This window comes from Peromyscus leucopus, chromosome 6 (assembly GCF_004664715.2).
Source record: "Peromyscus leucopus breed LL Stock chromosome 6, UCI_PerLeu_2.1, whole genome shotgun sequence".
NCBI classification, from domain to species: Eukaryota; Metazoa; Chordata; class Mammalia; order Rodentia; family Cricetidae; genus Peromyscus; species Peromyscus leucopus.
The window spans coordinates 129,533,847-129,555,311 of NC_051068.1; the positions used below are offsets into that span (position 1 = coordinate 129,533,847).

Genomic DNA, 21,465 nt, shown 5'->3' on the forward strand with positions numbered 1-21,465 from the left:
CTTTATTGTGTGTATGGAATTTAGTTAACCAGGAAAGTTTTCACCAAGTTGTGCTGTGTTTAAATATGCCTAAAATGAACCACTCAGTTCATTTGAACCGAAGTTCGAACCAACATTGGCTACTTAGTTATGTTAAGCCAAACTTCTTTCTTGCCTCTCCAAGATCATTACTCTGTTGGCCATGGTGGTTACAGAGACCCCTGCATTAGAGGTTCAGCATTCTGCTCATTCACCAGCCCTTTCTGAGACTCTCTGTTATATGCTACTATCTGTGCTATGTATTAAGAAAACATCATGAACCAGGCAGATGTATCTGGGAAGAAACTTGTCTGGATGAAGACAAGACGTTTTAAAAATTTGAAACAAATTATTGTGAAGTGCAGGCATGTCTTCAGCTCAGAACATTTCTTCTTCCTCCTTCCTAGTGCTGTGATCATAGCTGCTCAACACTATGATAGTCAAAATGAGTTTTTTATCTTTAGGGAGTTTACATTAGTGAAGGCAACATCCAAAGAAACAATAAAAATACTCTTGCTATGTGCATGAAAATTCATGTGGGAAATACTACAGAAGAATGAGGGAAGGACCAAGACTGTCCAGCAGTTGTCATTTGTCAAGAAAGAGGAAACCCAAAGGAATCAAGATGGTTCAGTAAGTCAAGTGCTGGCTGCAGAAGCCTGAGGACCCCAGTTCAATCCCTGGCACCCATGCAGAAAGCCTGGCATGGTGGTATGTGCTTGCAGTCCTAGGACTAGGGAGGCAGAGACAAGCTCATTAGACAGAGAGCCAGCCCAGCTGAATCGGTGAGCTCCAGGTATGCTTTTGAGACGCTGTCTCAAAAGATAAGATGGAGACTGATTAAGGAGGGCACCTAATATTGATCTCAGAACTCTACATGTGTGTAGCACATGTATATATACACTCATACTAGCACACAAAGAAAGCAAAAGAGGGAACCTGCAAGAGAGAATAGCTCTCATATTCACAGAGAAGCTTGAAAAAGTATGACATGTTGAGAGATTTAATAACTTAGAGTGACTTAAGTTTGCTGAGCTCATGTTTTCAGGAAGAGGACTGCTGTAAAAGGAACCACATGTTGTGAAGGCATAAAAACTCTAACTTGCAGGCAAAAGGAACTATTAAAAGGTTTGTAAGACAGGGAATGACTTGATCAGATCTGTGCTCAGAAAAAAACTTGTCACGTTGGAACTTTCAAAATGGCAGATTCATGATTAGAATCAAGGAAGTCCACTAGAGGTGCTGAACTGTAGGCTTGAGGCATCCACAACAATCAAGCATCAAAAATATGCAAAGCTGCTGTGTGTGGTGGAGGAACTCAAGTTAGCATTTGCATTATAGTGGCTGTTATCCATAATATAGAAAGCTTTAAGAGATTTGGAAAGTCCAAATGGTTATAGGCAAGCATTAAACCACTTCTCATAAGACACTTCAGCATCTGTGGATCTTGTCCTGTGGTTGCAGGATCTTGGAAGAATCTTCTAGACACCAAGGGACTACTGACTACTGGACAGAGTCTTTTGTCTGTGTAATAGCCAGGTACCTAAGGCAGTGCACTCAAGGAGGAAGAGAAATGGGCTCAAGGAAGATGTGTAGTCAAATCAAGGGTTTCTGACTGACTGCATAGGGTGGGAGGGTCAGCTCCTACCAGTGGTCACTAAACTTGTAGGTGGACAACAGAAAACAGCTAGGTAAAAGCCTTCATCTTGCTTTGTTTCAGGGTGTTGCAGACAACTGCCTCATACTTTGGTTGCTCAGCACTTCACTCATTTGATATACCTAGGAACACCTTACCATTTGTCTTACTTATTTGGGAGAGTCTAAATAAACCAGTATAATTAATTAATAGACAAACACTTGGCACTGAGTTAAAGGTTTTATATTGAGAGTCGCTGGTAGCAAAAGTCCATGAGAGTATACATCAGTGACAACTAGTGTTCAGAAGGTCAACCTATCAGAACTAAGGGTTCTGTAAGAGGAAACCATCATGCAAGATGTTATGGAATTACTGTCTTTTGAATGAACCTGCTGTCTCTTGTTGTAAACTTCTTGTGCAATAACAGCTATGATTCTCCCCATTTACTATGCATTTCCATGTTATGTTTACATGTAATCTCATGATTGTATCTCAATCTTATGGGCACACATAATTGTGAATAGTCTATAAGATGTTTTCTTATTTAACTGTACAATTTTTGTGAATAGAAACACACTAAATTATGCTTCATGCTAGGTCTACTGTTCCATGTGGACTGCAGACACTTAGAGGTCTTACTCTCCATTCTTAGTCACTGACAAGGTAAATACTGGTCAGACAAAGAGCCTTCATAGAACTTTCACAGAGTGGAATTGCAGGTGCCTGGCTTTGTTAAATCAAAACTCTTCAGAAGAATTATAGTGAACCAGAAGTGATAGTGCATGTGTCTGGCCTTGGTATATCTCAGTCCTTCAAGAGACCAACAGCACCTATGTTGCCCTAAGCTTCCTCCACTAGCCCCTCCCCACTCTGATTCAAAGAACAATTAACACTTTGTATTTCTTTCTACACCAGTTCTTAATGCAAAATTTTAGGCTCAATAGACTAATTATATACAGGTCCCTAGATTCAGGTGATTAACAGAAAAATGCTGTTAACTGATTAATCATATCTGGATATTATTAATTATATAAAATAGTACACATATTCTTTGCCTTTTCCTTAAATCTCTCATTGGTTTAATTTCTCTCCTTGTAACCTTTGTAGCTATCCCTTTAAGAGATAGCCAGACCTTTTTACTACCTACAGCTGTTGTCAATCACCAATTAAGCTGACTAAGTCTTAGACAAGTGTGACTCTTATCAGAATACTTCTCCCTGAGAGTTTACTTTGTAGTTTTTACTAACAAGTTGTTAATGAATGGATATATATATATATATGTGTGTGTGTGTGTGTGTGTGTGTGTGTGTGTGTGCGCGCGCGCGCGCGCGCGCGTGCTTGGGAAAAAAAGAAGGAAAAAAGATAGAAAAGACCTAGATAGATATGAGAGAATAGCAAGAAAAGAATTGACTGAGAACAAAGATGAAGACGGAGATGGAAAGAACAAGGTAGAATGATGAAAGAACAGCAGAAGGGACTGAGAGCAGGAGGGACCGAGAGGAGCTAAGTATGAGAACAGAGAAGAGACTGTGTAGATAGAACTGACTGAGAAGAATAAAGTGAATTGGCTAAAGAACCCAGTGTGCTTAGATTCACTGAATATCCCCCAGATTAGAATCCTCAGCTGGTTGTTAGACTCTTCCACGGATCCTGGGAGCACACAATATAGGCTGGACCTGTTATTGTTTGCGATAGTTTGATATATATTTTATTTAATATTCTGTATTCTTGTGACCCAGTTTGCCATGCACACCAGCTACAGTGCCCCCACTTTCCTCTCTCCCTGGCCTGTTGGGAAAGCAGACTCTCCAGCCCACCTCAGATCCGCTCTTCGCAGCTGCCTCTAGCAGGCACTCATGCTTGGAGCTTAAGATTGTGAATGTTGAGGTCGGTCCTCGGGGGAGACCTTGATCTGGAGGAGGTGGGAATGGGGGTGGGCTGGGGGGAGGGGGAGGGGGGCGAGAGTGGGAGAACAGGGGAATCTGTGGCTATTATGTTGAACTGAATGGTGGTGTAAAAAAAAAAAAAAAAAAGATTGTGAATGAAGTTCCCTAGGAAGCAAAGACAATGACAAGTTCAGCACAGAGTCCTCTTAGAATCAAGGACAGAGGACAGGAGGGGCAGGGAAGGAAGGAAGCTGACCTGACAGATGTCCTTCCTTCCCTGCCCTGTGAGGAGGTCCCCAGCAAAGCTTCCCAAAAATTCTGTAGCTGAGCTCCCCAACCCCACAGGTGTCTGAGCAGGGGCTGAGGGGCTGGGTCTTTGTGTCCTGCATTTGTGGATCATTGAAGGAACATTATCCAGAATGGGGTTTTGACCTTGAATGATGAGGTCAAATTCAGAAGAGGGGATCAGAAGAGGCCAGAGGAGCTACATGCAGTGTTTCCAGAAGCTGCCAAACAGAGAAAGTTCTGCATTCCTGAGGACACATTAGCACATGCTTCCTGTGTGCCATTCCCAGGTTGCTCTGAGAATAAAGGCTGGAACTGAAATTGAATCTGCTTGGATTGGACTAAAGATCTTCCCGTCTCCCACACCCCTCATTAACTCATCCTGCATCTTTAGGTCCCTGTGAAGCTGTGTAGAAGCAAACATTAGAGGAGCTGGCCCTCCAGAACGGGGGAAAAGAAGGCATTAGGTGGCATTTCCCCAGCTCAGAAGAACAGCACTTTATAAAAAACTGCCACTTTGCTATTCATGTCCCACCCCAAGGAAGTATGAGTCATGGTAGTCTTTTCTTTTCTAGGAGTAAAGGACTCTGTGTGCTTTTGCATTGTACCCTCCTCTATCCTTTAATCAGGAGAAGGCTCTTTCATTCTTGAAGCTGCTCTCAATGCTGCCTTGCTATCTCCTGCACTGACTGGCATCTTCCGTGCAGTTTCAAAACATTCTGTGGAAGACAAACAACACTTGGGTGTTTATTATTGAGTCTTTCAAACCTTCTACAGGCACCCTACCCTGCAGCAAAGGTCTTCAGTCCTTGGGAAGGTCAACTTGCCCAGCACCACTCTAGGTGCACACGGATCCATAGGTGAGTGACAGATGTAGAAATCACAAGATGAGGAAGATGTCAGAATATTCAGAAACAACATAAATTCATGCACTACTTGGTCAGAGTTTTATGTATGAACTTTAGATTGGGAGTTGTAAGATGGAGCTTTGTAGAAGACAAAATACTTGGTTATTCTATTTGCCTCTCTGAATTATAAAAAAATGAGTAAAAATACAAGAGTCTAGGCTTCTAAAAGTATATTAACTTAATGTGTTAGAATGCAAGAGCAAGGGAAACAGTGGCTTTGCTTTTTTCCCCATACCTTTTCAGAGTAAATACTAAGGGTTATTCATCTTTGAGACTGACTGATAGATAGGACTGCGGACTGCACTGGAAATGAGCAGGTAGCCAAGGTCACGTAGAACTGGATAGCAGGCTAGGTCACTTAAGCTGGGAGGAGTGGGGTATTCAAACACAGGGCATAACAAAGTGTCAAATTAAGGCATACTAAATAAAATTAGCCATGGACCACAGCTGAGCTAGTGGATTTAGATGCAAAAATTTCGAAAGAGGCAGGTTGGACAAGATTTTTTGTCTCACCACTTACTCATTTACACCTTCAGATTCTGCAAATGTAACCACTGTAGAAAGTGCATTGACTCCAATTCTCACCCATACCTTCTACAGGTTTCAGAGAATGCATTGACACACAACACTGTGAGGTCAGACATTGCTGTACAAGAGTAGCCGCTTTGACTTACAGCCCCAGGACTTACTGGCTCTGTGACCCTGGGCTGCACAGAACATACTCATAGGGTTTCTTTGAGGATCCAGAGTGAATTTTTATAAGCCAGCTAGGCAGTGCCTCGAACAGTATATGCAAAGTAAGTGGCTTTGATTAAATGAATATCAAGAAGCTGGTGTAAACTTGCATCTAGGTAACATTCTGACTTTTCTATATCTCCTCAGGAATTAGGTATTTTATCTGCATTCTGCAGGACTGTACATAAACTGGCCTCCTTTTCATTCAAAGGGATAAGTTCTAAGAAATCCTGTGGAAGTCTGAAACTGTGCTTGTGACACAGTGCTATACAGACTGTGGTGCGCTCTCTCTCTATTTACCTATGATAAAAGTTATCAAGTAAACAGCAACAGCTAGCAATGAAATATTAGAATAGACTATTAAAAACTTCTATAAGCCGGGCATGGAAGTGCACACCTTTCATCTCAGCACTTGGGAGGCAGAGGCAGGTGGTTCTCTGAGTTCGAAGCTAGCCTGGTCTTCAGAGCTAGTTCCAGAACAGCTAGGCTACACAGAGAAGCCTTTGTCTCAAAAAAAAAAACAAAACAAAACAAAAAAAAAACAAAAAACAAAAAACAAAAAACAAAAAAACCCCCAAAATAAATAAGTAAAAATAACTTACCACTTAAATTAATATATTTTCATTTCTGGAATCACTATTATGTGAGTCTCCCAAACAATGTAGTTGAGGGAATTGACTGTAAGATCTCTGTGACTCTGACACTGGCTCAGTTTCTGATCATATTAGCAAACAGTTTGTATGAATCAGTAAGCACAGACTTCCTGGTTTGTGTCTGTGGTGCTATGGACGTAGCCCTTTCAAAATTAAAAAAAAAAATGTTTTTTTTTCTAATCTTTTTCAAGACATCTGCTTTTCTATGGCCTCATGTTTGTTCACAGAGAACAAATGTTATGTGCACATTAACTTTAAAATAATTTAAAGAAAATTCTAAAAAAGAGTAAAATTTGCTTTGAGGACATATTAAAACCTCTGTCTTGGCTGAAAAATGATTCTCTCCACCTGCCTGGATCCTTAGTCCAGTGACATGTGTGTTGAGGTGGCCAGGAAAGGCAGGTAGTAAGGGATTGGTCTGTTGCATGTGTGAGCACACACTCTTCCCAGTGCATTGCCAGGAACGGCAAGGCTGCTATTGGAAGTCATTCTCTCAGGAGATGGAAACTCCACCAGGAGTCTACCTGCAGAAGCCAGCAGGCGAACCTGCTCCATGATGGAACCATCCCTTCACAGAAAGAAAGCCTGAAGGTGTAAGTGGGTTCTATTGGATAAGAAGCAAACAGGGAAAGCCATTCACTTTGTGGAAGAGCTCTAACAGCAAGAGGAAAGACAGCTGTACAGTTACCTGTGAGAATAAGGTTGCTTTTGTAAAACAATGTATATTAAAAATTCAACTATGAACTTAGCAGCTTTTAAAATCCAGTAAGCAGAATGAGGGACATCAAGGGAAACAGCTTTTCTCTTTTTGCAACTCACAAAAGACATGGAACATTAAAAACAAGTTCATGAGAAGTACTTGGTGACTAAAGCCCTGAAAAGTATTAATTTGCTTCCCAAGCACTGACAATGGAGATATGGGCTAATGATTAAAACATAACCAACCTGCATCAAGTCAGAGCACATTCATGGCAAAGCTTACGTACCCCAGGCAGCACTTGCAATGCATTGTTATCCATCCATAGCTCCCTCAAATTCTGTATTTGATCCAGAACTTCAGGCTGGAGGAGCGGCAGGGAGAAAGAGAAGAGAGATAAACCAAATCAGTTTTCTGTGATCACATTAGATTTTATTTCTCAAATCTTGAGATTTTATTTAGGAATCTATTATTAATCTAAAAAATTGCAAGTTTAATAACAGACCTCCAAAAAACCCAGTATAGGGATAGTGGACCTAGAATTACCTGGAATCTAAACAATTATAAAAATTAAGACCTATTACCCAGGGATATTAACCTATTTCTTTAATATACTCCAATTATCTTTCATATTATTAATTGTTCTTTAACTACTTGGCAGATTTATTCTTCACATAATGCAAGTCTTTTTCTTTAAAAAATTTTAATTTTTATTTATTTTTCATGTGTATGGGAGTTCTACTTGCATGTATGTCTGTGATTCATATGTATACAGTACCTGTGGGGACTAGAAAGCCTGGAACTGGAACTGGAGTTGCAGATAGTTATGTGCCTCAGTGTGGATGATGGCAATTGAATCTGGAAGAACAGTCAGTACTCTTAACTGCTGAGCCATCTCTCCAGCCCAAGGGACATCAGCATTTGAAAGCCAAGGCACTACCATTTTGTAACACCGTAGCTTTACTGTGGCTCTTTGCACACAATTGGTTCTTACTTTGTATGTCTGAGCACCACACACAAATGCCTGTGGGCATAGAGCATTGCAGAACTGTGACATGATAGTCAGGATCTGAGCCTTTGACTTCCTATCTTGTCATTTTCGTCACCAAAGAACTACTGTTGATGATGAGATGTGAAGCCTTAGAGTGACCCATGAGTCACTTCTCTATGTAGGTCAGGCCAGTTAAACTTTCCCAAATCCTTTTTGCTTGAGAAACCTAGGTCACTCTGGGTATATAAATTGGGATTTTACTCATAAAAATCGTAAAGACATTTATTTTAAAACATTTCTTAGTACACATATGATTTTAGGATTTCATGCAAGTAAAAGCAAATGTATGTAATAATGGAAATGTTTAACATAAAGAACTAAACTTCCAGATATGTGATACTGTAGAATTTAGAGCATCTTCAACATTTTTCAGAGTTGACTGAAATTTTGATTTTATAATAATGCTAAGAATGTTGCTTTATACATACCCCATAGAAAAAGAAAAACACTTGTTTTTAAAAAAAATGTTGGAAATTCTATACCAATCTCAAGCCGAAATTTACCAGATGCATTTTTGCAGATGACTTTGTTTTTCTGAATGTTCAGGTCATTGGTCCTTAGGTGGTTTTTCACTCTTTACCCTTTCAGTTTTGTTGGGTAACATCTAAAATCTGCAACTCACAAAGGAAGCCTAACTTCAGATTAAGAAACTTTCTTCCACTTTTACTGAAATCTTTTATTTAACAACACACTTGCTTTATTATAAGCCCTTTGGCTCTCACAAGTGGTAAATGTTTTATTCATGAATTTCATAGCCCTTGTTTGAAACCCTGATACACAAAATTGGATGACTGAAATTGCTCAGCACTTGATGAAAAGCCTACTTATGATTCTCTCAGTTGTGATGTACAACATGCCTTGAGATTGTCTAACCTCTTCAGTTAATTTCTTTGGAGACGGAAAGGTCACCTCCATAGGGTGTGAGACTGTTTCAAGGTTACATTAATTTTATTCTTCTCTGTTTTGTTTTAGAATCAATCCCACTAAAATTCCCATAAAAATTTAAAGCTTTGTTTTAATAATCCACTTTCCATAATATGTAGGAAGAAAATGATGTTATATTTCAGTAATTGTTGAATGAACAAATAGGTATTCTAGTGACAATAATGGAAGGCACTACTGAGAAAATGTAATTGATTCATAATTAATTAAAATACTTCAAGCCATAAGTTCTTATGAATATTTTAATGTCTATGAGTTTAATATATCCCATTTAAATACTCAGATGAGTATACTGATGGAATAGAGGAAAAGATGACATGATGTGGGGAAGGAGAGCCAATATGTGAAGTGATAAAATTAGCATAGCTAGAGAGCTAAAGATGCTGGAATGCTGGCCAGTTCTCAGGAAGTGAAGTTGGCAGAGGCTCGTGTAGAGTCTTGGTGCCTAGACCATGCTCAGATGTCTGGAAGCAGAAGCTGAACAAAATTGAGAATTTAAGTCAAAAGTGAGCTTGGTATTCACTGTGAATTCATTCACTCTACAGACAGCTCCTCCACAAGAAGAAACTACAGCACCTGGGAATGTGATCAGACAGTGGCAGGGCTGTCCTGTGTCTGCTTCTTTGAATGCCCTATTCTATAGATGCTGGTAGAACATGTGTGAATAACAGAATTTTGCTTTCTCTGAATGCTTAAGTGCAAAGATGTCTTTAACAAGTAGACTTAAGCAGCATGTCTGGAGATAATGCTAGAGAATCAATGGCTAAGGTGATCTAGAGTGGAGAAGAATGGTTGCCACAGACACTCATCTTTAAACATAGCAGGGTTGTTATAAGGAAGCAGGGCTGGTTTAATCTAATTCCACAGTTGGACTAGAAATAATTATCAGAGTCACAGGGACAGAACAAAGTCTGCATCAGTGGATAGGGAATGTTCCAAGTTAGTCCAAAGGAAATAATTTAATCCCCTTCCAGATACAGTGATTCCTCTATCGAATAAACATGTAACTGCCTAGGAAAGCATAAATAATAAAATAATCAACAACAAAAGCTAACACTTGTTGGGTACTCACTATAACAAGACACTTTTAAAAGTTTTTGTTTGTGTTTTTGAGATAGGGCTTCAAACACGCCAGACTGGCCTCAAACTCACTGTGTAGCCAAGGATGACTTTGAATTTCTGACACTGGCATGTCTGACCATACTCAATTTATATGATGCTGGGAACAAACCAAGGTCCTTGTGAATATTTGGAAAACTCCACCAACTCAGTGCAAGCCCCATTAAGGTGTTTTTCCACAGATTATTTTCACTAATGTGTTTTTAATCAATCATTGAGGGAGATGTCATTGCTGATAGGCTGTAGGAGTAACACTGGAGACTTGGGCTTGGGGATGGGCAGATCCAAGCTGTCACTTTCTTGGCTAAGGATCTTCATCAGAAGTAGGTAAGGACAGCAGCACTACCCTCATGGGGAGACTTCTAAGAGTTTTTGTTTGCTTACATCCAATTCTGTTGTTACAGCAAAATAACCAGGGATTGGTACTCTGAAGTAAAGAGGTTTACCAAGTTCCCAAATCTGGTGCCTACAGGCCTCTGTTTCATCAAGGACAGAAAAAGAACTAAACACAGGATGAAGGAAGGGAAAATTCTAGCTAGATTCCTCTGCAGCAGCTTGTTCTCTTGGGAACTAGCTCCTCTCCATGTGAGGACTACACTAACTTCTGTCAAGGGCAAGAGCTTCAGTGACTTAATTATCTCCAGTCAGGCTCTATCTTTGAAAGGTTCAGTCACCTCTCAGCACTGTCACACCCAGACTAAGGTCTTGAAAGATGAACCTTTGTAGAAAATGGTTCATTCATGTCCAAACCACTTGGTTCTCAGTGCTTGGTGAGTTAGCTTTAATCTTCATTTCATAGGGATCGGTGCCTAAAGAAACAGATGAATGTGCTCAAAGTTATATAACTATCATATGAGGAAGGCTAGCCTGATCTTAAAGTTATATGAACTATGATGACTAAGTTTCAGGAACAGAGAAACATCCTGGGTAAAATGACAGGTGGTTCACATGTGCATGGTGTCACACGTCTCAGGCAGAGACTTTTAGTAGGAAGAGGTCAGATGCCAGAGTTTTGTTTTGAATCTTTTGACAAATTCACTCAGCATTTATTAGATCCTATCACACTTCAGAATGGAGAAATAACAACACAGCATAGTTCCCTTGAGAGTTGTGCTCAGATAGTTCACGTTTCCTGGCTCGATCAAGAAAAGCAATTCTGATTTCAGATACCTTACTTTACAGCACCACCATCCACTTAGACCTCAAATTTGTTAACCTAGCAAGACTCTAAATTTGAGTCAAAATTATGTAACAAATGTACTCTCATCTCATATTGCAAACTTGTTTTATTTTCTTTCTCTAAAAACTGTAGCCATTTACTTCTTCCAGGTTATATGTTTATGCATTTGGGAGCTATGTCAATGTTCTCACTCTGTTTGTAAAGTCTTCCATTACCCAAAGATTACAAACCTTAGATTATATAGAACATGTCACATCTGACCTGTGCTTACTCCTTGTCCCCTCCCTGTGCCCTGTAGGCTGGAAGAGTCCCACTTCCTGCAGCTTTTATGTTTACTACTGGCATCTGGTCATCTTGAGCCTATTTGCTGGTCCCTGGCTGGCACAGACATCCTTTCTGCTGTTGATATCCCACCCACAGCAAGGAGCATGTAACACCGAGGTGCAGGAGCCCAGATCTGAACTCCCTTGTCACCTTTGTTTCCCACTCCCCGCAAAGCAACTTATTTGTGGAAATGCTCTTAAAAGCACATGTGAATTGAACAGAAAAGCAACGAATGCTCATAATTGGTAGTGTCTTCAATTCCTTTTCAGTCACTCTCTTGGATAACACACTGATTGCCATCACAGTGATCATTATCACTCCTGCAGTCTCAGTTGTGAAGATACCATTTGTTGACCACCCCTCCTTACATGGTTGTTTAATTTAGCCCAGCATCCCAGAAGACCCATATAGCAGTTACCAGTGCATCTTATCACCAACTGTTCTTATTCTCCATTGGCCTCTCTCCTTCCTTCCCAAGTGTAGACACGTTATGAACAGTTTCTCAGCATATCACTTAGCAAACTCTTGGCATAGTCTTCTGAGCTTAGCATGAGTTGAACAGGACTTTCTGCCTCTTCTGCAACCATACCAAGATTTGTTGGAGAAAGTTACAATTTGGATATTGATTTTCCTTTATATTCCTGACAAATGCCTCAAGTGGGGATTGGATGCTTGCTATTCAACCATTGTCCTCCAGGAAATTGCCTCTCACTCTGAAGATGACATCTCCTTATTCTCCCTCCACCCCCCCCCCCCCGTACTGCTCCCTGAAGTGGTGACTGTCCAAGCAGGCTGACTCTAAGCATCTGAAACTTGAGATTAGGGTCTCACGCGCCTTAGCAGACACATTTCAAGACAATTAGCCAAGACATTTCTCTTGCTGTACAGATTTCCTCTTTCTTTTATTTTTCTGGTGCCAGGGGTGGTAGCTCACTCCTCTAATCACTACTTGGCTAAAGGTACAGAGTATGACCTTGATTTAAAAATAAGACAAACCCAAAACAAACAATGTCAAACCATTAAAAAACCTAAACAAAACGACAATAACAAAAAACCCAATCACTGCCCTTCTTCATCTTAATGTTTGAAGTGCTGAAAATATTTAGATATACTCTACAAGCATTTTTATCACTACACATTTCTAAGAGCTAACCTCCGAAAACAGAAGCTTTTATTTCTTCTGCACCAGAGAACTATATTTTCAATTTAAATATTTCAACAAATGAAAAAAATCAGTTATGTTCTTATTGGTAAACCAAAACCATCCTTCACCCTGAAGAGTTCCACACTGGTAGTTGTAAACTCTGGAGCAAGGCATGCTTCTCTGAATCCCTGCACTTAAACCATGTACCTGTTGCAAAAATACTGGCAGTGACCCCTGAAGGTCATGATAATGCACTGAGAAAACAAGGTACCTCAGTGAGCACTGTGTAATTTAGAATTGGGGTTGTCTTCAAGCCAGCAGTCAGGCATAGAAGGCTGTTTATTCTATCAATCTGTAGGCATCTTGCCCATTTACTGGAACAGAAAATCTCAGAGGAATTGTGTCATCAGTCTGTGATCAGTGAGCATCTCACTGAATGAAAGCAGGAGTCAACATGTGCCTGCATTATCTTTTCTGCCTCAGGGTGCACAGGGTGGACAGATGAATGGCAATAGATATATAATCCAGAGTCAGAGATTGTTGCAAATGCTATAATCATAAGTGCTAAAGGAAACACTAAATCAATTGACTGGATACTACTAGTCTCTCTGCCCAAGCACTCCATCACAGCTATTGAAAGCAAAGAGTGCATTTTTTTTTTTTTTTTTTTTTTTTTTTTTTTTTTTTTTGGTTTTTTGAGACAGGGTTTCTCTGTGTAGCTTTGCGCCTTTCCTGGAACTCACTTGGTAGCCCAGGCTGGCCTCGAACTCACAGAGATCCGCCTGGCTCTGCCTCCCGAGTGCTGGGATTAAAGGCGTGCGCCACCACTGCCTGGCTATTTTTTACATACCTCTGCATATTTTAAGCATACCATTGTTTCCATATCACTTAGCTGCTCTTTCATGGTCTCAGTCTTACCTTTCTCCATATGAATTCTCTCATGTGAACAACACCAATTAACAATATGTTTTAAAACTTGGTTTTAAACAAGAATTGAATGAACTATTTGCCAGGTGTATTAATGTCTATACAGTTCTACATCAGTGCACCTAAACTACCCTCATGATCCTGCATTGACCCCTTTGTTAACCCCCATTTGAAGGTTAGTTGGTGCTGTATGAGTTAGTAAAATTATAATTTTATTGGCATAATCTACAAGGATCAAGGTTATACAACTCAAAATGACATGCTCAATTGTTTTTGTTATAATATTTTTCCTTTGTTTAGTCAAACTTTTATATTACAAATGAGCAAAGAGTTTTTGGGTTGTAACTTCAACCTATGCCAGTTACAAACATGCCAGTTTTGTTAAGCCAATATGCATTTCATCAACTTCACATAATATATGTTCTTGGCTACATAATTTTTCTAATATTTATAATTCTGGAACTCTGGAAAAGCTATCCTCACATACTTTAACCTTAGCCAGCTTTCTGCCCTCATGTGTAATAGAAACCTTGTGTCCTGCCTCTCCTTCTGTATAAAGCACTACTTCTTTTCTTTGCTGTGCTGAGCCCACTCATCCTTCAGACTTCAGTTCAAGATCACTTCTTCAGGGAAGTCTTTGTTTGCTTGAGCAAATTTCAGTAGAAACTTCTGGACACATGTGATGTCTAGAGCCCTGCAAGTCTGATTCCAATAGTTAAAATGGGTTTTCCTCTCTAAATTTTAAGTGGGTAGGACAGCACTATTTCTCTTTCCACATTACCTTATACTGTTTAGGGCTTTCAAGAAGGATCAGTGTGGTCATCTGAACTACACCAAGTATAAACATTTACTGAACACTTAAATTTTAAATACTGTGTTCTGCTCAGTATGGACAATACAACAGAGAACAAAATATTGACAGGAAACTTTATCCATTCATCCAACAATTTCTAAACGAATGAATGGGTGGATGGATGAATGGAGCTGAATGATACCTGCCCTTCAACATCGTGTAAGAACAATTGCTAACTTGGGCTTTGCCTTAGCAGGTTAGCAGGCTGTCCATAGGACTCTACAAGCAGTCAGTCACTTGCTAAAAACAACCCACAAATTGCTGAGTGCACACATGAGTTGATCATAGATATATGGGCTGCTGCTATGTTCTAGTAACAAAGAAATATATATATATATGTATATTATATATTACATACACACATATAGATATATAATTTATAATCTTTTTGTAGCAAGCTAGTCTTTTCTCCATCTGTGAGCAGGATGTTATTATATTTTTCTAACGCTTTGTTTTATTTAGCACGAGCAATCTAGTAAGAGTTTGCTAAAAATTCTTATGGATATCATATGAAAAATGTTGCTCACACTTCTTCTTGTAGCATATACTTTTGTCTGCTTTCTCCTTTCATATGGAATTGTGAATAGACACTTGGACAGGTTACTTCTTTATCAGTCTTATATTTCTGCTTGTGACACTGTGGTGGATAAATGCCAAGTTATCTCTTTGGCTCCCTTGTTGGTCGTCAATCACACCAAAGACACTTTTTCTTTTATTACATGAAAATGAAATTAGAGCTTATGCTGTGGGAAGGTACCTAGTCTCATTCTTCTGCCCCACCTCCGGCTCTTGTTGAGTTTATTGTGTGTACTCCTCAACCCTTACCCTTTGATTCTGTCAATTTCCTGACCACCATGTTCTCTCTTCTCCACACATTTTAAATACAACTCATCTTTCAAGGGCTACAAGGTCCTGTACTTTGAAGAATGTGCAGTATTTGCTTTCCTCATAATTCACCCTGTGAACACACCGATGCCTGTCTCTCCAGGAAACAAACTTTACCTGAGAGCTAGGGCATACTTCATACTCTGTAAGTCCCTCAGGATGGAGACAGTGTCTGGTTCATGACAGGATTAAAAAACAAAACAAAACAACAACAACTGATTAATAGAGACTATTTTCATTCACAAAAATCGCCCCACAACAAGCAAAAGGACAACGTGTCACCTGGGTTTTCTGTGCTCTGGTGGAGAAGAGCAGCAGCTACCCACAAAGCCAGTGGTGATCTCAGCTGAGATGGCACATGGGGCCGTTACCATGAGGATGAAATGATTTCTTCAGAGTTAAAGAACAGAAAGGATCAAGTCAACAGCGTAGCTGTTTGAGAGAGTAGGAGGAAGTCGCAGTCACTACCTCACTTCTGCAACAAAGTTGTGTCCCAGATGTGCAGCAAATCACCAGGAAAGGGGAGCTATTTCCTGGTGACCCTTCCTGTGTTTGGCAGTCTGATGTGCGACACAGTGGTGAATGGGGGGGGGGGGCTCCCTGACACTGTGGAACCTAGATTTTAAGGTTTTGTTAATCATGGAGCATAGTTATCAGTTACGTTATTTGTGCATTTGTCAATTTACACACTTTCCTATAAATTCTGCATAATTCCCATACCTCTATTTTTATACATAGGCCAACTCTGTTGGTGAGCCTCAGACGTTCTGCACAGCTCAGGAGCCTTTTCCAGAGTCCTGAATCTGCATTTCAGCTTTTGGCTGTTCCTCCTCCCTTCTCCCCTGTGCTTCAAAGGTGCTCAAACTCCATGCTTCCAGAACTGTTTTATTTCCAGTTCACTTTCCTCTCCAGCTGTGTTCCTCTTAACTTTTATCCATACTACAGCCAAAGCCACACACTAACTTTCCCCATTTCCTCGTGTTCTGAAATCCACCTCTTTCCCTTCATTTCTTCCATTTTCACTTTGGTTCTGGAAGCACGATATTTTTTAAACTATGACTTTCACATATTACTGGCTTTTTGTCTATTCCTACTGATATTATAACTCTGATCACAACTTGAGACACCTATAGTGAGTTAGTAGTGAACAGTTATTGGTAAGTTATCTTTCATATCAGAGTACTTTTTAATGTACAGAAGTGAACATTAGGGTCTTGGCCTTTGAGACAGGCTGCCATGCATGGTTGAATGTTAGGTTCTTTCGTGGTATTAAGGACACTGCTGGCCTGGCTACAATTCTTTCCCCCTTTTCCCTTTGTTCTGCAAAAGCGTGGCTATCTGGCCCCACGATCACACAGTCATCCCAGCTGTCTCACATCCTCACTTCCATGCCTTCCCTAGGCTGCCTCTTGTCCTTTCTCCTTTCAAGGCTTTCTTTTCTCTGAATTTCTTTCTCTGAATTTTTCATGTCTTTCCCAGTAGAAGCCAGCTTTCAGCTCTTCTATCTTATTTTCTTGCCTGGCTTTCTGTTAGCTGCCTTACTCATTTGCATGCCTCTTATTAGGCTTGGATTTCTAACAGGCCAAACCGTGTTTAATTAATCTTTGGAACCCCAGTTCTTACAGAATATCTGCATAAACAAACACAGGGCAAATGTGTGCTGCATGGATAAACAGCAAGCTGACTCAGGGCGCCAGAGGGATTTGTCTACCATTGCTCCCCAAATCCCACTCAAATGACAAAATCAAAACTAAACTGAAAGAAATGAAGGGGAAAATGCTGCTGCTCATGAACAGGAAATGCAAGAGGCTAGAAACTGAGGAGAATTTGTGGAAGCAATAAATTAAGTAAATTTGATTACCTTAAAAATTTCAGCATCATGCACTTGTGATTTCGTAAACCAAATGGACCCTCTGGGAAACCAGAGTTCTTTGATTCCCCTAATGAACTCCAAAAGTCTATGAGGATTACTACTTCTGCTGAGAGGTAAAAGTCCTAGTGTCTATTATCACAAAAAGCATGTGCCCTCCCTACGTGTCCAGTTCAGCAACAGGAAAGCAATACAGTGATATGCTAGGCATGATGAGTGAAAGTGAGATATTTTAATGTAACTTCCATTAATTCTTCTCATGATGTGGTGGGCTATCCACAGGCATCCTGGAGAACTGCCTGAGAGGAGGCTCTAGGGAGATAACTTGACACAGATTTGGTGGACTGTCACCGTATGTTCTGCAATAATTTCTGCAGATGCTTGGTCAGAGTTATTTGATTTAGAGTTCAAACTCCATGGGATCTTCTGGGAATACCTTCACAACTGATTTAGAAACTGATCCCTTCTCTACTGTTCTGGTCCCCCAGGCATTCTTGTCTTTGCCTAGATATGGCAGTGATTTTCTTACTAGCTTTCCTGACTCTATCTTGAAAATTTTCTCCCTGAAAGCCTTTTTGTTCATGCTTAATATAGTAGTCAAGTTGATTACAGTAACGTTGTGTAACATAAGGCAATCCATATGTCAAGAGGAAAAAGACTTAATGAGAGTCCCAGCAAAGCTTTACTGACTCAGTTTCCAAAGGGCCAGTGGTTCTCCTTTGCCAACTACTAGCTCATTTCCACCTCCTCTTCCCACTCTACTCTGTCCTTCTGGTCTTGAGTCCTTTAGCTTTGCTGTTGTATTAGAGATATGCACTACTTTCTAGCATGGAGCACCCATCCGCTATATATCCACATGGCTTTCTCCTTCATCAGCTCCAGGGCTTTACTAAAATGTCACCTTCTGTGTGAGTCTTACATGCCCTTCTCCTTGTTACTTTTCCTTTATATTTCTTTTTAGCATTTTCAGTGTCTTTTAGTTTTGATTTATTGTGAAGTCTGAAGTCAAGTAACTTTTCTATATTTTATGTACTAAATTTAGATATTACCATTTTGGCGTGTAAGTCCAGAAGGTGTAAGTCTAAACCTGATGTTTAAATGTACTGGTTATTTTCTGGTTAATTCACAACTCTACATATAACCTAACATGTCTGGCTCCACTCCAGGACTACATAATACACCCATTTTCTTTGAAATGTCTTGATTGTGAACTTAAACTCATATTTAACACAGTTTACTTCAGTTTCTTCAAGAATTTTTAATTCTTTAATTTCCCTGGTTGAAAATGTTTCCAGAATCACTTGTGCTTTATTAAATTGAAAGAACATTCCCTCTCATCATAAAGGTAGATTGATCCCATTCAAAGTGGCCAGTCATGGTGCTGCAGTAATGAGAAATGCCAACAGGAAAAAGCTCCTTTCTTAGCAAACCCAGTTAAGGTGACTTATTTTATTGCTGTTTGAAAGCACAAAAACAAGTTTCTTTATTTACATGCTTGATAGTGAAAACTATGAATTGAGATCCTATCTCAACAGATGTTGCATTGGAGACACTGGTGATCTCCATTAGATCCTCTAATGAAAGGAATATCTGCTACTATTTTCATTGGAAAATATTTTTAACTGAATCATTCATCAATGATTTCTTTAAAATTCCGGAGTTAGTTGGTATCTTAAGGTTTCTATTCCTGTGATAAAGCACCATGACCACATGCAACTTGGGGAGAAATGGTTTATTTTTATAGTCCATCATTGAAACAAGTCAGGGCACAAATTCAAGCAGGAACCTGGAGGCAGGAGCTGATGCAGAGGCCATGGAGGAATGCTGTTTACTGGTTTGAGGCTTGCTTAGTGGGTTTTGTTTTTTTTTTTTTTTTTTCGAGACAGGGTTTCTCTGTGTAGCTTTGTGCCTTTTCCTGGAACTCACTTGGTAGCCCAGGCTGGCCTCGAACTCACAAAGATCCGCCTGCCTCTGCCTCCCAAGTGCTGGGATTACAGGCGTGCGCCACCACCGCCCAGCTTGCTTAGTGGGCTTTCTTATAGTACTCAGGACCACCAGTCCAGGGGTGACATCTCCAGCGGGAGCTGGAGAGAAATTCTCCAGCAACAGTATTACATAACCACTGGCTCCCATATAATAAAAGTAAATTAAGTACTTTCTTACTTCAAGAATAAAGAACCAGGGCACAGTCAAAAATCAGATCAAAGCAAACCCAAAGCCCAGCTGTATAAAGCTCAACATCAGACTGCTGGGACTCATGATTCTGGGCTCCAGAGGGCTCGACACAGTACACATAGCACATTTTGTAGACTCAGGCCAGCTCTACTCCATACATGCTGCTGTTCTTGGTGGTAGCCCCATGGTACTGATAATTCCCAAACACCTGAGTCTCCTGATACAACTGGCCTGGCTGTACTTTTACCAATTGCCTCTCAGGATCTCTTCAGGTACTATTACCCTGCCACATGGCGCCAAGCTTCAACTTCTTTCCATGATTCCTTCAATTCTGAGTCTTCTGCTGCAACTGAGGTTGCACTTTCACCCAAGATCTCTTCCAGCTTTTCTCCAAGGACTCCAGCTCTGCTTCAGGGTGTCAAGCTTTAGCTGCTCTCCATAACTCCTTGAAACCTTCAAAACTATTACTATCTGTGTGATTCTTACACTAGCAAGTTAAGCTGCCAGCATGAGATACAGCTTCAGACTCCTCTACCAAAACTTATTTGTGCAGACCCTGAGGAAATACTCCAAGATTTATGATCCTCAGTGATGCTGGTCTTTACTTAACCACTTCTAATTTCTCATTTCTCAGTTCCAGATAACAAACAGCATCAATTGTCTCAGTAAGGCCAAGGATTCATTTCAGTGGTGGTGTTGGTCTCTTGTTAATCATGGCTGACTCTTCATTTCCAGCTGACTAGAAACACAACGTCTTTTTTTTTTTTTTTTTTGGCTTTAACAGCAAACACAGTTCTTTACTTTAAAGCCAAATGTTAAAAGTACTCCAGGAAACAGAGATAGGCACCACAGAGGTTTTTTTTTTTTTTTTAAATCAGCCCCACCAGGAAGGGTAGAGCCTCGAGAGCCAAGGGAGGGTCAGGGAGCAGGTGGGTGAGGGTGGGAGTGGGACATTTTCTTTTTTTTTTATTAGAATTTTTTTTATTCATTTCACATACCAATCACAGACCCCCCCCCCCACTAACTCCATTCTCTCCTACAAGAAGGTAAGGTCTCCCATGGGGAGTCAGTAGAGCCTGGTACATTCAGTAGAGGCCACAGAGTTTTAATTCAAAATATCAGATATATGACCCTGATAGGATCTTTACTTCCCCCTGGAACTTCACAGTTCAGGCTTACAGTGCCTGCTTTCTTCTCATCATTCTTATCTTCCCAGGTCCCCCAGAACAGCCCACTGTGCACTGAGCAGTTGATGGCTTTTTTAGTTCAGTGTTCATATGCCACCACAATGGGCAGTTTATCAATTGAGGTTTCCTCTTCCAAAAACTCTATCTTACGTAAAGTTGACACAAAACTAGCCAGCACAGCAGGAATGGCCACAGTTTTGTATTATGAAGCTTCTTTCATAATCAGTTTGGAAAACTGTCTAATATTGCTCATGGGGATTAATTCCTCAAAAGACATCTTGTCATAAAATACTTTTTCAGATAAATGGAAGTGTTTCTTTCACTTCCATTACTGTCTAGCTTGAATCAAACATTTCCTGCATAAATAAAGGCATAATTCTGATGATTAGAATAGACTGAACTGTTTGCTTTTAAAACCAAAAGATTCATTCCAAGTGCCAAAAGGGAGCTGGGTAATCTGCTAGGCCAGGGAGAATTTTCTGGAGAAAATGTTGCCAAAATCTAGTCATCAAGGATTTCTATTGTTCTCAGGATAGGACTAACCATCTGCTTATTAAGCTATTGGTTTCCCAATAGGAGCTCACTCTTTTATATCTACTTTGGAAATCCTGAGTTTACCACATTTCTTTTTGACAGGTGGGTCTGTGTTGACTACCACATAAATTATATAGGGCATCTTGGAGAGAATGAGAAGCTGGAAAAAAAGGGACTTTCAAATTTCCTTCTCATTATTGTTTCATCAGCAACATTTCTTCATGCCATGGTGACAGTGAACACCAGTAAGACAAGTGCAAAAGTCACGATGCCCCTCAGAGTCACGGCACCAGCAGGTAGGCATTGCTCCCAACATTCTCAGCTCCAGGCTCTCACTGTTCCTCACCTGTTCTGTTCTGTTTGGTATTAGCCGCTCCCTGGGGCTGTCACTTCTGTGTCCTCTCCTCTGCTTTCGCTTCTCCATGGCACAATTAGCAACTCTTTATTCTAAATTTT

General features: G+C 40.2%; 1 protein-coding gene across 11 annotated transcripts in view; it reads right to left on the reverse strand.

The window, feature by feature from the left end:
• Window positions 1–21,465, reverse strand: part of Lrrc7 (leucine rich repeat containing 7) — a 479,632-nt gene that overhangs the window by 133,241 nt on the left and 324,926 nt on the right. For all 11 annotated transcript variants that reach the window (XM_028890385.2, XM_028890382.2, XM_028890380.1 and 8 more), the window contains one exon: window positions 7,108–7,182. In XM_028890385.2, the coding sequence (XP_028746218.1) occupies window positions 7,108–7,182 (75 nt within the window). The remainder of the gene's footprint in view (window positions 1–7,107; window positions 7,183–21,465) is intronic.